The sequence below is a fragment of the Leptonychotes weddellii genome, chromosome 2, assembly GCF_054177405.1.
Source record: "Leptonychotes weddellii isolate Sample4059 chromosome 2, ASM5417740v2, whole genome shotgun sequence".
Classification (NCBI taxonomy): Eukaryota; Metazoa; Chordata; class Mammalia; order Carnivora; family Phocidae; genus Leptonychotes; species Leptonychotes weddellii.
In genome coordinates this window covers 28,749,753-28,764,123 of record NC_138370.1, presented here as the reverse complement: position 1 = coordinate 28,764,123, position 14,371 = coordinate 28,749,753, and the positions used below count along the sequence as shown (strand labels likewise).

General features: G+C 57.9%; 2 protein-coding genes across 3 annotated transcripts in view; one reads left to right on the top strand and one right to left on the bottom strand.

The window, feature by feature from the left end:
- Positions 1-777: 777 nt before the first annotated feature.
- Positions 778-4,771, top strand: BRF2 (BRF2 general transcription factor IIIB subunit). The gene is made up of 4 exons (XM_006741430.3): positions 778-1,082; positions 1,804-1,863; positions 2,279-2,600; positions 3,442-4,771. Exons 1-4 carry the CDS (start codon positions 929-931, stop codon positions 4,169-4,171), a joined length of 1,266 nt encoding a protein of 421 aa, XP_006741493.1. The 5' UTR covers positions 778-928; the 3' UTR covers positions 4,172-4,771.
- The window catches only part of ADGRA2 (adhesion G protein-coupled receptor A2), a 34,500-nt gene continuing 24,818 nt past the window's right edge, over positions 4,690-14,371 (bottom strand). For both annotated transcript variants that reach the window (XM_081809036.1, XM_006741429.3), the window contains 12 exons: positions 14,108-14,272; positions 13,322-13,520; positions 12,654-12,803; positions 12,365-12,526; positions 11,405-11,629; positions 10,992-11,208; positions 10,221-10,429; positions 9,372-9,499; positions 8,957-9,080; positions 8,351-8,496; positions 7,761-7,850; positions 4,690-7,531 (listed from right to left, as the gene is read on the bottom strand). In XM_081809036.1, the coding sequence (XP_081665162.1) occupies positions 6,277-7,531; positions 7,761-7,850; positions 8,351-8,496; positions 8,957-9,080; positions 9,372-9,499; positions 10,221-10,429; positions 10,992-11,208; positions 11,405-11,629; positions 12,365-12,526; positions 12,654-12,803; positions 13,322-13,520; positions 14,108-14,272 (3,070 nt within the window). In that variant the 3' untranslated portion in view covers positions 4,690-6,276. The remainder of the gene's footprint in view (positions 7,532-7,760; positions 7,851-8,350; positions 8,497-8,956; positions 9,081-9,371; positions 9,500-10,220; positions 10,430-10,991; positions 11,209-11,404; positions 11,630-12,364; positions 12,527-12,653; positions 12,804-13,321; positions 13,521-14,107; positions 14,273-14,371) is intronic.

Below are 14,371 nucleotides of genomic sequence, written 5' to 3'. Positions count from 1 at the left end.
TTAAGCATTAAAATCTTTATTCTTCATGAGTGCAATTAGGATTTACTTAGAAAATACTCTCTTTTGGTGACTTTTAATTTATATTCAAACATAACAGACAGAATTTAAATGTGTAAACTTGGTTTCTATGATAGCGTAACTAGAGGCACAATTTTGCTCAAGATTCTTTGATCTATACTGTACCAAGTTAGTAACGTTGAGTCAGAATCTTGGAGTATCTTAAAGCTCAGCTTTTAAAAACACCTAAATCTGCTTGAAGCCTCCAGTTTGCCCAAAGCCTCACCACCCCCATATTCTTCCACTCCCAACTCCTCAGACATTCCTTGCCTAGCCTCTGAAAGCATTGTGTTTGCCACTCTGGATTTTCATTCAACTCCCTCATTCTAGAAAAACAGACTGCAAAGAGAGGAAACAACTTGCCTGGGAAAAGCCGCTCTGGAGAGTGGAACACAATTTCCTGCTCTCTCACTATAATATTCTTTCCTTTTAGGCAAACAGTACTATGGCCCAAATCAACATTTGTTACCAAAGAGAAATGGAGAATCTACGACTCTCCTAGAGTTTCAGAAAGGAGAGTTGTGGGAACGGCAACAATTTCTTGTCTGTTAAGTGTGTCCACGTAGGTAGGTATTTCACCCAAATTCAACCCCCCAGTCAAACTGACCGCAGATACCAGGGAACGCGAAGACGGTGTCCGCACCAGGAACCTTCTTTCCTGGCTCACGTTTCTACCCGAGCCCGCAGAGATACGGACCGGAAGTGACGCGTGGTCGGCAGACAGAACTACCTACGTATACCGCGATTGCTCTGGCCGGAAGAGAAAGGTGCAGCTCTTAGAAGGCTCCCCTCTTAGTTCCTGCGTCTCCGCTGTTGCTGTCGCGGACGTAGGAGTGGATACCTGAAAGCTTCCGCGGCTCTGGGTTGTGAGATGCCGGGCGGCGGTCACTGCCCCGATTGCGGGTCCACTGAGCTCGTGGAAGACTCGCACTATTCGCAGAGCCAGCTGGTGTGCTCAGACTGTGGCTGCGTGGTCACCGAGGGGGTCCTTACTACCACCTTCAGCGACGAAGGCAACCTCCGAGGTATCTGTGCCGGCCTTTCCCGGGCCGTGGGTGTAGCCTGGGGTGGTGAGGGATTGACGTCAGAGTTCTCTGATTCCTCTCGCGCCCTCTCGTCACGTGTGCGTTAAACAACGGGAGAAAGCGACCGAGTGAGCTGCAGGAGCTCAGGGACTGCCCTTCATCTGTGTTTTTCTAGCACCTAGTGCGATATCTGGCATCCAGGTGTGTGTGTGTGTAGAGAGAGAGAGAGAGAGAATAGTAAACGTTGACCAAGTGAAACAAAGAGAAACAAAGTTCCACTCAATTTACCTAGTCTGGGTGTGATGGAAGGATTGTGGGTCAATTCTTTATAAATACGGACAAATTATTACCCCCGAAGTAGTCTTTAGTACTAATTGGCAAAAACATCCTTTTTTTTCTTTGCTTTCTGAGTCCCTGGCCAGTGCAGCCCTCAAAATCAAGTCAGGAAGATTGCCTGGATTGGATATGCAGGAGGGAGGGCTGAAAATTTGGAACACTCAGAGCCACTTTAGTGCACTCCTAACCTTCCTCAGTCTCTGTATTTGATACTGCTTGTGGACATAGAAGACTGGATAGACTTTTAACGCGCAAAAATGGGTACCTTCTGTGAGACAGGGAGCAGAGCCTAATGATACGATTTCTCTCTGGTTTTGTGTGGTGGGAGGCCAGGGGTCTGGTGAATAAAGGCTAAACAAGCTGTTTCTTGTCCATTATCTTTCAGAAGTAACCTATTCCCGAAGCACAGGGGAAAACGAACAAGTTAGTCGCAGCCAGCAACGAGGTGAGAATCAACCTTTTGTGATGTGGTGACCTTAAAGAAAATTCTCCTGATGGCCCAGCCCATCCTCTTGCTTTTCAGCATTATTGTGTACGGTAGAGTAGAAGAGAATGGTAAATAGAAATAAGGAATGGAGGTGGTTCTAAGAGCATACAGTTCTAATGCAGTGTACAGTTTGGGTTTGTCGGGCCGTGTTTGGCTTGGCTCTGAATCAAGCCAGTCTCCAAAGAATGGTGGGTTAAACTTGACTCTTTCCACAGATTTGTCTTTAGAATGACCTCACCAAATGTCACTCTTGTCATCGTAGAAAGGTGCATTATTCTTGCATCTGGTGTTGGAGGCAAATTTAGCAAAAATTGCCAGGAGCTGCACGGTAGCGCCTTCGACCCCTCTTAACTCCTGCGGTGGGCTTTCTTAGGTCTCCGCCGAGTGAGAGACCTCTGCCGAGTCCTGCAGTTGCCATCGACATTTGAGGACACAGCAGTTGCCTACTACCAGCAGGCCTACCGGCACTCTGGAATCCGTGCTGCCAGGCTGCAGAAGAAGGAGGTGTTAGTTGGGTGCTGTGTCTTAATCACCTGCCGGCAGCATAACTGGCCCCTCACCATGGGAACCATCTGCACCCTGTTGTATGCAGATCTGGATGTGTTTTCTGGCACCTACATGCAGATAGTGAAGCTCCTGGGGCTGGATGTGCCATCTCTGTGCTTGGCAGACCTGGTGAAGACTTACTGCAGCAGGTACTCGCCCGCTGGGAAACCCTGGGATGGGCTGGCTCCTTAGACCTACGTCCTTTGACCTGTGGCTGGCTCTTTTTCACCAAAGCCCCTCGAAAGGGATTTGGGAGAAAAATCTATTCTCCCTCCCTCGTGTCTAGTATTAATAAGGTTAATCCGTTTTACAGTTCTAAACTGGTGCCATTTCCAAATCCCTTTGGCCTTACTGCAGCCTAATGTTGCAGGCAGAGTGGGTGTTAGCCTTGGCACGGGGCTGCTGAGTTGCAGCTCTCCTGTTGTGCATGGCCTGCTTGGCTGTGTGTAACAGCCCTGCCTCAGCAGGATCATCTGTGAATGCAGGTGAGACGATGTTAGTGATGCGGCTGGAGGCAGAAGCTTGGGCCTTTTTTTTTTTTTTTTTTTTCTCCTAAGTAGCTGTGTTTCCTTTTTTTCTGAAAAATACCGTAGAAAGCAAAGGCTGTCAGTGTCAAGTGGTGTTGGTTTTGGTTTGCTCGGTTACTTCCTAGCTGGATGACTATGGGCCTGTTTTTTTAAACTATAAATGCATATAATGGGGTGTAGAGGAGATGAAAGGAGAACATTTGGAAAGCGCTCAGAATAATGGCTGACGGGGGTGCTGACGAACGTGCGCTTCCTTGTGGGTTCTCCTGCCCTTCACCGCACAAGTAGAACACTCCACCTGTCTTCTCTCAGCACCTGTAGAAACTCGCTGCCCAGCGAGCTTGAGTGTTCCAAGGGGAGAGACTAGCTTGCCCGTCGTGAGTAGACTGCTTTTCCTCACTTTGGCAGAGCAGCCCCCTCCCCCATAGGCGCGGAGCCCAGACTCTCGTTTTGGTTCTTTCAGCTTCAGACTGTTCCAAGCTTCCCCATCCGTGCCAGCCAAATACGTGGAAGACAAAGAGAAGATGCTGTCGCGCACACTGCAGTTGGTGGAGCTGGCGGATGAGACGTGGCTGGTGACCGGGCGGCATCCCTTGCCCGTCATCACTGCTGCTACCTTCCTGGCTTGGCAGTCGCTGCAGCCTTCAGAGCGTCTGACGTGCTCCCTTGCCCGGTTTTGTAAGTTGGCAAATGTGGACCTGCCCTGCCCTGCTTCCTCCCGCCTGCAGGAGCTGCTGGCTGTGCTGCTGCGGATGGCTGAGCAGCTGGCCTGGCTGCAGGTGCTGAGGCTCGACAGACGGTCTGTGGTGAAGCACATCGGCGACCTCCTGCAGCACCGCCACACGTTGGTCCGCAAGGCCTTTCGAGACGGACCGGCAGAGTCGGAAGCCGGGGAGGAGGAGCGGCAGGCACGGGGCCAGGGGCCAGGGCAGGGAAAAGAGGAGGTGGCGAGTAGGTCCTTAGATCTGCCCGAGGGCAAGCGGCCAGCCAGTCCTGCCCTTCTCCTCCCACCTTGCATGCTGAAGCCCCCAAAGCGGGTCTGTCCCCCACCCCCTATCTCCACGGCCACCGGAGATGAGGATATTTCTGACAGTGAAATAGAGCAGTATTTGCGTACCCCTCAGGAAGTTAGGGACTTTCAGAAAGCTCAAGCTGCAAGACAGGCTGCCACGGGGGTTTCTAACCCCCCCTGATGTGCATCTGAGGGAGCACTCCCACCATTCGGACAGCAGCTTGATCATAGGCCTGTCCTATCCGGAGAAATAAGTGTATGTGAGTCCTGAGGCAGGTTTGTTTTTTTTGTTTTGTTTTGTTTTCCTTGTTTGAAGGAACCAAGGGACTCTGCAGTTAATTGGACCCTGGGTCCTAGAGTAGAAGTCAGGAGCGATGCAGGGACAACTGGGTTGGAGAGAATCCCATCCCTGAGAGGAAGGTGCACACATTCATATTATGAGGGATGGCTTCCCTCCTAGACTGGCTGGAGAATGTCAGGCTTTCTTCTGGTTTGGCTTTGGGTACACTGCTGCTGCAGGCCTCATGGGCCCTCCCTGCTGGTGTGGAGCGGTTGGCGTTGCGAATGCAATCAGCCCTCAGCGAATGGGAACTGGGCACCTCTTGATCCTGCATCCGTCTACAGGCATGGGTGGTTTCTCATGTACAGGGGTCACAGAATCCTCTACCTCATAACAAAAGGACCGTGGGTGGACTAAAGTTATATAGCTCAAAGGGCTTTGCAAAATTTTAATATATTAAAACAAGAGGCATCTGCTAGAAAACATTCTATTGTATAAAACCCGAGCTTTTAAAAACATGTTTTCTTTGGCACTTTTCATCCCCTCCCTCCCTTTTCCCCAGCGTATTGCAAAAAGCTCTCCAGTGCTAAGGCATTGGCAGGGTATGTAAACAGCCAGCGTACGTGGAAGAATAATACGAAGCTTTTTTTTTTTTTTTTTTTTGTCTAATATTGTCTGTGCAGCAAGCATAAATAACAGGATTCATCCCAAGGTGTGTGGATTTTCTCCCCTCCCTTTTGTCTTTTGCCTTGGTGATCAGACTGCGGGAATATGGACACTGAGAGGGGACCTGGACCAGGTCTGGTTTTCCTGTTCCTCTTCCCCGGGCTCAGCTTTCCCTCCACTTTTCACTGGGTCCTGTAGTAAAAGGCTGGTGGTTGCTTTTAGGTTGGGGGAAATATGGGTGCTGGTGTTTGAAAGTAGTGAAGGCTCCACGTGAGCCGCAGGTACCCTACCTGCTGCCCTGGGGGATTCAGCTTGGGCTTCTGTGAGGCAGGAAGCCGGTTCGATGTTGGGGAGGTTTCTCCCTAATACGGAGCTAGAGATCAAATTCTTGGAATGGTCCTTGCATATGGCCTCATGGAGGCAGGGAAGTGCTCTTCCCCAGTGCCTCGGTGTTGGCAGGTGGAGACTGGGGATGTGGGTCTTGTCATTGAACAGTAAGTGCTTCTCCAGCCCCGCCTGTGGCCTTGTGGTGGCGCCTCTCTTCAGAGCACTGTTTATAGGGTCAGGTTTAGGGCAGGACTGCCAAATCTAAGCACTACTCTCTACTTGCCTCAGATCTTTCCTGGGTATCTGGCAGAGGCAGCTTCTTAGGCGCAGGGCCTTGGCTTTGTCCTGAGGCACCACCTCTAAAGCCCTGCTGTATGGTTTGTGCACCACTCCTGTGGGACGTGTCCGTCCCCGATTGTGCACCCTTTTCCTAGAAGGCCATCTCCAGGGCTGCCTTGCACACTGTTCCACCTTCTCTTGCATAGTTTATCTTAAAAGCAGCACCTGTGGGTCCTGGCCACCTGGCGCATCTGCTAGGCTGGCCGCCTAGTTGGCTGAAAGCTGGGTGGGGGAGAGGCCCTAGGATCTAGGCACAGATGGCTGACTGCAGAGGAGGGCAGTGAGGAGAGAACATGGTTCTCAAGCTCCCGGCATCTGTGTTTTCCTGATGCGGCGGACAGCCACCAGCGAGGCAGGGTGGATGAGATGTGGGGAGTACCTAGGGAGGGGCCCACCTGGGGGCGGACAGCACCTTCCCCCACTACCCTGGACGGCACCGAGTCGACTGCCCAAACTAGCCTGGGCTGGGACGGAAAGGTATCCCGCTCGCGGTCCTGGGATCGTCGCTACCCCGGAGGGACGGCGCTCAGGGCGGTGGCAGGCCTTCCGCCTGTCCTTTTGCCCAGCCTCCGGGACTAACGCCGGTGTGCCTCCCTCAAACCTGCTGACGCACCGGTGGACGTCTTTAGGGCCCCAGGGAAGCCGCATGTCCCACAGGGTCGCCCGCCCCCGCCCTAGACGGTGGTCTCGCTCTTCCAGAGGCCCGTCTTCATGCAGGCGCCCGCGGCCGCGGCCGCCCCGCCGAGGTCGTCGTACTTGGCCCCCTTGGGCGCGCCGTTGAGACTGGCGGCGTTGAGCGGGTACGAGCGCCGCTTGCTGTCCCGCTCGGACGCGCCGGCCCCGCCGCCCTTGAGGTTGTCGCGACTGGCGCTCCGGCGCTGGCCCGGCCGTCCGGCCTCGGGGGGCGGCGCGGCGCTCGTGTCGCTGCCCTCCGACGGCGTGAGCATGGGCTCGCCCTCGAGCTGCAGGCCCGGGCTGTTGCGGCTGCTGCCCGGGTAGCTGTCGGACGGGCTGTTGTGCAGGCTGCCGCTCTCGCTGGACAGCAGCTCGGGCGCCCCGGCCGCCGCGCCCCCGCGCAGCGCCTTGAGCCGGTTCTTGGCGCCGGCCTCCCCCGCGCGGTGCCCCTTGGCCCGACTCTTGTGCGCGCGGCGCCCGTGGTGCACGTTGTTGGGGTGGCGGGCAGCGAGGCCGCCCCGGGAGCCCGCGGCTTCCGGCTCCCCTTCCCCGCGGGCCCCCGCCTCGCACACCTGACTCTGGGCCAGCTGCAGGTTGGTGAGCTTGCAGGAGCCCAGGGGCGGCGCGTGGCCGCTGCTGCCGCTCGGGGAGGACTTGAGGGAGGGGGCGCCCTCTCCGAGTACGGGGGAACCGTCCTCTGGGGCGGCGGGCTCGGCCCGGGGTGAGGCGCGGGAGGCCGAGGCCCGGGGGCCGCAGGCACGCCAGGAGGCCCTAACGTCGCGGCGCCGGGCGCAGTGGTGGGTGAAGACGAAGAGTCCCAGGGCGGAGGCCGCCGCCCCATACAGGCAGCTGCACACCACCCGGGGCAGCCAGTGCTGCGACACGGCCAGAGCCCCACAGGCCCACATGGCCAGGTACAGGAAATGCGTGGTCACCAGCGCCCCCAGTTGGACTCCCGGAGAATAGAGGCCGTCACCATCCTCCGGGGGCCCGGGTGTCACCACCCCAGCACTCCCAGTAGCCAGAAGGGAACCTGAGTCATTCAGGAGGGGGCCGCTGCTCCTGAGCCTGGTGGAACCCCTCAGCTCCTCCCCTGTCTCCAGGGAGACCCTGCTGGTGCCCCCCTTTGGGCTCTGTGCCAGAGGACCCCTTAAGTGCAGCCCCGCACACAGGAAATAGATCCAGGTGATCAGCAGAATCAAAGCCACCGGGATGTAGAAGGCTCCCAGGCTTGGACGCCACACCAGCCAGCAGCTGAGGGGAGACACAGGCAGTGGGTGAGGACGGGGAGCATGTCTGAGGTGGCTGGGTGGTTGGGGACATAGGACACGGTGAGTGGCAAGGCAGAGACTGGCTTAGGCAACATGCGTGGGTTTGGGTTGGGTCACTGGCCGGGTGGGCCTGCAGGTGCCCCCGCCAGTGAAGAAGAAGGCATCCGGTGTAGGGGCGGGTAGGTGTGGGGCAGGCAGGCAGCGGCGCTCACTAGGGGCTGTGGTCCCGGTAGTTGTGGATGCTGACTGCAGCTGTGATGCCACAGATAATGAGTGGGATCCCTCCGGCGATCAGATAGAACCTGGAGAGGAATGGGGTTTGGGGTCAGAGATGTGGGCAACCAAGTGGGTTGGAAACAGATGCTCAGAAGCCTTGACTCGGGGTCTCTGTCCCATTCTCTTTCTTTCCCCTTTAAATTCTCTCAGATTTTTTTTGCAGGCTCAGTACGTTCCTAGGGGACTTGGCCATGACTGCTCTAAGGGACAGAGGCCAGAATTGTTCTCTCACTTGAAACAGTACAGAAGTCAGGGTGCCACTCGGGTTGCCAGGATCCCTACCCAACGCCCTTTGGAGTCACTTCCTTCCCTGGCCTTGTCAGCCCTGAAAAGCCCTAAGGATGCACCCACTCCATGGCCTTGGGCAACCTGGTGCCACCTAGGGCTTTGCCTCTTCTCTCTTTGGAGAGTGCTCACCCAGGACTTTGGACCCGCCCTGCCTCCACCCTGGGAAAACAGACGGTGGTGTCCTTCACCCGCCTGGGAGCCCTTCACCCTCGCAAAGCTGACAGTTGGAGGCGAGTACCGGAGCATGGGGCGGGGCGCAGGTGGGGCCGAGTCCCCTTCTTGTGGAGGGGGCGCTCTCCAGGTGAGCTCCTTGTGGAGGACTCGGGCCTTCACACCCATCCAGAGCAGCGTGGACAACGAAGAGTAGTGCAGAGTGATGCCCACCTGCGGGGTCAAGCCACAGAGGCTGGGGGACCAGGCTGCTACTACTGGAGCCATCCCGGGGCCCCAGTCCGCAGTGTTACTCTCCCATTCCTCCCACTGTCCCACCCCCAGCTCTACCCTGAGCCTCCTCAAGGTTCTGTCCCTGCTGTCACCCTCTCTCCTTCCACCCCACGCTTCTCTCCCACTTGGGGGACTTTTCACAATCCTGCCGTTGCTGTCTGCCTTGTCCCTGACCTCTCCTCCATTGAAGATCCCCAATCTCCCCTTTGAAGACCCATCTCGTAGTCTCTACTTCTTACCACCCCGACTCCCACGGCCCCCACCCCAGCAAGGCTGGACACAACCGTGCAGCTGGGGCCTATTAGCATGAGCCCCCGTTTTTTCCCCTGCACCTCCCGACTCTGTGCCTAGGCTGCCATCACTCATCTTGGAGCGCCCCCCGGCCCCTTCTCCTGCTTACTGCCTGGCAGACCATGTGGTAGTTGGTGAGTGTGATTCCTCCTGCAAAGACGGCGGAGGTCATGGCCATGTGGAAGCACAGGTTCAGCAGCATGTGCCAGCCCTTCCGGGACACATGGATGGAGCTGCCCCAGAAACAGTCTTTAATTAATGGGCCACCCACCCAAGGTCAGGCCCATGGGGTCTTCAGGCCATTGGGAGAGCAAGGGGGGAAGCAGATATCTGTGCACATGCATGTGCAGGGCAGGGAGGGCTTAACCCCCAAAATGTGTTTTCCAGCCCTAGAGCCTTCCAGTAAAATGCTAGGCAAGCCTGGGAACGGCATGTGGGCCCACTTGGGAAAGGAACCCTTGGCCAGTACTCAGGGAGACCCACAGCCTTCCCTCCACGCCCTCCCCCCCCGCAGGGGCCCCCACCTGTGGTTGAGGATATAGGTGATGATGGTGGAGAAGAGGCAGAGCAGCAGCAGGCCCGTGCAGGGGTACACGACAGGATGCAGCCCTGCCCCGGAGCCCCCAGCCTCCCTGGGGAAGGCACTCAGCTCCTGGAAAGAGTAGGAAGGAGGAAGTAGTAGGAAGCCAGGGGTAGAGGCCACCCCATGGAGTCCTGGCCAGTCCCCCACACCATTCTTCCTCTTCCCAAGCCCGGTCAGCTTTGGTCCTCAGCTTCGGCCCCTCGTCCATCCAGGTGGGCGAAGACGTAAGTGCTGAGACAGCCACTCATAGAAAGTCCCAGGTAGTGTTAATGATCTACCAGTCCCTCCCTCCTCGTCTCTTGCCCCTCTGGGGACTTTTCTCAGCCTAAAAATCAGAGATGATGAAAGAGGGGCAGGTTTCTGTCTATAATCCAGGTGCACGTCTGCTCAGGTTCTGGGAAAGGGGGGTGCAAAATGTGAGGGAGGGGGAGCCAGACAGGAGTGAGGAGGTTGACCAGAAAGGAGAAATGGTCCCAGATTTTTTCCCCCCACTTTAACAATCTGGGTCTCAGAGAGTGCAGGATGTGAAGACCGGGCTGGGTAGTTCCAGATCCATCTGTCTCGATGAGTGGGGGCAGGACCTCCCTGTCTCCTGAAAGATGAAAAGGTGTGGGGAAGACCAGAGGGACATTTCCCCATGAATCCTACAGTCACGAGGCCTGATGAGGCCGCTGTCCTTTCTGTAGTTCAATGTGGCTCCAGGGGATCAGAATACCCCTACCCTCACCCCCACCTCACCCCCGTTCCCTGGTCCCTGGTCCTCCCGAGCTCCCACTGCCATCCCACTCACCACGAGCACGGCCACGTTGCCCAAGTGCCGGCAGTGCAGGGAGCTGACATTGGGCTGGCTGGAGTGGAGCTCGCAGCCCTCGGAGCTCCAACCCCCGGGGCCCCCCGGCCCGTCCTGGCTCCACCAAGCTGCCACAGGTTCAGCCCCCTCAGCCCAGTGCCGAAGTGAAATGGCCACTGGCTCGGTCAGGTTGCCCACACCACAGCCACCTGCAGGGGAGAAGGAGGTCCACACGGGTAGAACCAGGGTAGAACCAGGCCGCAGGGAGGCTCGCCCTACAGAGCTAAGCAGCAGCAAGACAGCAAGGCCCCCCGGGGCAGGGCGTGCGCTGGGCTTCCAGATGCAGTTGGACGCCAGTCCGGGCCCTGCCTTCCAGGTTGTCCGTCTCACCAGGGAGACCCAAGGATGAATCAAAAAGCACTGGGAGGTGGCCCATTCTAAATGCCAAATGAGTGATGGCTGGGCTCAGGGAAAGGAAGGGAGAAGGTAATTCTGAGGGACAGGAAGGTGACGAGAGGACTCGGGGTGGGGGGGGGTGTTTGTAACCCTTTCGAAATTTGACAGATCTGGGATATAAATTCCAATGTCTTCCAGAGCCTTTTCTCCAGCAGTCCCTTCCTTGAGAGGACGTCCCTGTCCCTTATCCCCCTGGGAAATGCTGAGTGGCCACTCTCCTTGGCCCCCTCCCCCAGGGCGTTAGGGGGGCTGTGGGTGAGGGGAGGGCAGACACTTGGGAGCACTCCGTGCAGCACGGGGAGCTCAGTCCCTTACTGGTTCCAGCAAAGATGACGGGGGTGGCCACACCGCGTCTCTTGCCAGGCCCAGCAGCTCCAGGGCGAGAGGTGTTGCCGTGGCTGCGGAAGAGGCGGCCATTTCGGAAGACCAGCAGTTGCAGGGTGCAGTCTGGGGGGACAGGGGGAGCCAGGGCAGCCGGAAGGGACGAGAACAGACTGGGCGGCAGCTGGATGGAGGCCAGGGCCACGCTGTTCTGGGGGGACATTGGAGTTCCTCAGAGACATCTGGGAACCCCTAGGACTCTGAAGCCTTCCGGTCCCCTCCTCCCACCTCCCCTGAACCCCTTTTCTGGATCCGCTTCCACTCACACAGACCACCCCCCTCCCCCCCCCGCCCCAGGCACCTGCGTCTAGGCACGTCCGCCCCCACGGCCCTCCCCCAGTGCCCACCTTGATGTGGAAAGAGGACAGAGAGATGCTGGGTCTCCCTGTGGTACAGCGGAAGCGGAGCTGCTGATCAGCCAGGGGCTCGGGCTCTGGTGAGGGGTTCTGGCCAGGGCCCCCGGGCCGCACGCCTGGCACTCCTGCCTCCCTTCTCTGGAAGGCTGTGCAGGTCAGCCCCACGTAGCTGTGGGGCTTGATGAGGTAGGCCTCCAATGCCACGTTCCTTGAGTTCTAGGGACAGGGAGCTTGTCACACCCCCATCTGAGATACGGCGGCTCTCTCTTGGCTTCCTGCCCGCCACTGCCCAGTCCCTCCCTGCAGGTTCGCTCAGGCTGTGCCCCCCCTACACGTTATTCCTGACTGCACCCTACCTTGTATCTGGCTCACCTCTTAGCAGATACTAGTTCTGCCACCCCAGCCAAGCCATGGAGCAGGGTCCACGTCCAACCTCCTTACACCACCCGGGGTGCCTAGCACAGTATCTTGCACGTAGAAGATGCTCTGTGGTGGTTGTTCATTGGTTCACAACCCACCATTGGCAATGTCACCCTCTTCTTAGGGAGCAGGAGTCTCCGTGACTCCTCATTCCATCACAGTGCTGTCGCCCTGCTTCCAAGTCTCCTCTTATATTCATCCCTTCGGCTCCTTTTACCCTTCCTCCAGTTTATTTCCGTTGGGCTAGCGTTACAACTCGGTTCCCCACCATGAAGCCTTGTGTAACTTCTCCCTGTCACCGGCCCCTCCCTCTCCACTGCCCCTGACGACTTGGAGGCAGATTCTGCACAACTGAGTCATGCGCGGGGGTTCTTGCTAGCTGGGCGCATGGCAGGTGCATACTTGGAGGACCTGCTGCCCGGAGACAGGAGTGTTTTCCTCCTGGCAGGCAAGGGCCGGCCCCAGTTGACTCTAAGGTCCCTCCCAGGGCTGGGCTCCCCAAGGAGCTCCCTCCCAGCTGACCCATATTACCACAGAGATGTGCTGGGCGTGGGGGCTGAGGGCAGCCCCCCCGATGCGTTCCAGGGCGCCCACGATGCCACTGCAAGCCTTGTCCTCGCGCTGGGCCAGCCACAGCAGGTGCTCATCCACCAGCATCAGGTTGCTGGCCATGTCCACCATCACCTCCACCAGCTGGCGGGGGAGGGGGGCAGTCACTGAGGGCAGGAGTGGGGTGTGGGGCCCAGGGGCTAGGGGCACAAGAGGCTTGAGCAAATGGGGGGCGGTTTTCAAGGGCCCCAGAGGCCGGGTTGAATCTCACCTCTTTGATCTGGTCAACATAACCCAAAAATTTCTGGATCATCTGAGCCACGTAGACAACATCCATCATGTCTGAGAAGCTGGCTGCCTCCGCCGTGTACACGCGCAGCTGGTGAGCCAGGGTCAGCGCATTGGAGGCGTTGATGGGCATCTGGGAGAATTGAAGGAAGAAAGGAGATGGTCCAGTTGTGCCCCTTCTCCCCAAGAACTGCCCCTAGGGGGCCCCCTTGTCTGTGCCGAAGCTCAGGGCGACAAGGCCTGGGGAGAGGGGTCTAGCCCACCAGCTGGGTCTAATCAAGACAGGAGGCACATGGAAGGAATGAACTCATCAGGACTCAGGGCCGCCCACTTCTAACACCACTGGCCTAAGGATAATGGGACGACCTCACACTGTCCTTGTTTTCCCCCTTCAGGCTGCCCTTGCTGTGTTTGGGAATAAAGATGCTTGGAGTGGCCCTGGAGGGGGAGGGGGAGGGGGAGGGGGAGGGATCTGAATGCCCTAGAAGGAGAAAAGCTAGAAGAGAAGAGCAAGAGCCCCTCACTGCTCACGCCCACAGACCGGAGGAGCAGCAGAGCCCACAGCCATGAGGGGGCTCCCCTCCCCATTCCCCAGAACCAGAGCTGATGGGATGCCACCCCCCCCCCGCCCCTCTCCTCTCCTGGCCTCACCAGCACGAAGGTGTAGAGCACCCGGGTGATGTCGTTGGTGTACAGACAGTGGGAGTAGTCCCCTGGCTCCCAGCGGCCAGCTCGGTCACACCGGCGGGAGGCTCGGGTGCCTGGGGCCCCCCCGCTCAGGGGCACCGAGGTGAAGGGGTACTGTAGGCAGGACTGGTAGGCTGTGATGCCAGCCAGAGTCCGAGGCCACCTGGGGGCAGAGGCGGGAGGTTGCTGATGCCCCAGCTCCTCAGAGCAAGGGTCCCTCCTCTGCCCTTAGACCTGGGATGCTGAACCCCTCGGGACCTGGGGGAGGGATTCAGAGAGAGGATTCGGACTGGCCTTCGACGGGCTCCGCGGGGCTCCCGAGCTCCACCTTCTCTCTAAGTCCGTGTTTCTTCAGACTTGGAGCCCTGATTTCAAGCCCCTTACCCTTTCTGGGCTTGAGTGTTCTCAGCTGTCCATGGGGAGGATAATACCTGCCCTTCCTCACGGAGATGCCCATGGGGGTATTAAAATCTGATATCCATTGTGGGAAAGTTTTGTAAACTATTAATGCAAAGAAGACAAAGAAACAAAAAAACCCACCCAAACTTTTTGTTCTGCACAGCATATGTCAGATGGGGACTTTATACAAAAAGATAAGGTCTCTGTAAAAACAACAGCAAGACAGTGGGACTTGGGGCCGGGGACTTACAGAAGATGGGCAGCCCGGGCGGGCGGGGCGTGTTTTCCGACGGGGACGCAGGAGCTGGGACCGGGGTGGGGGCGGGGCCGGGGTCGCAGAGGGCACCGCACCTGAAGTCCCCGCGGTTGTTGGCGACTCGCTCAGCGGGGCAGTAGGAGGCGGAGGTCTCCAGCACCACAATCTCCACCTTCTTGCTGGCGTTGCCCTGGGCCGTGGACACGGAGCACTCCCACTCCCCTGACGCCCACACGCCGATGTGAGACAGGGTCAGCTCGCTGCGGGCGGGCGGAGGGCTGGCTGCGCGCGAGGCACTCTCGGTGGCCGCGCCACCCTCCCTAAGCGCCCTGGCCCCGTCCACCGGCACGCAGCCCCTG

Bases quoted from the DNA above. Each gene is read 5' to 3' on its own strand.
- BRF2 (XM_006741430.3), top strand. From the start codon at position 929: ATGCCGGGCGGCGGTCACTGCCCCGATTGCGGGTCCACTGAGCTCGTG. The intron at 1,864-2,278 runs GTGAGAATCAAC...GGGCTTTCTTAG, and splicing joins TAGTCGCAGCCAGCAACGAG to GTCTCCGCCGAGTGAGAGAC. The intron at 2,601-3,441 runs GTACTCGCCCGC...TGGTTCTTTCAG, and splicing joins GTGAAGACTTACTGCAGCAG to CTTCAGACTGTTCCAAGCTT.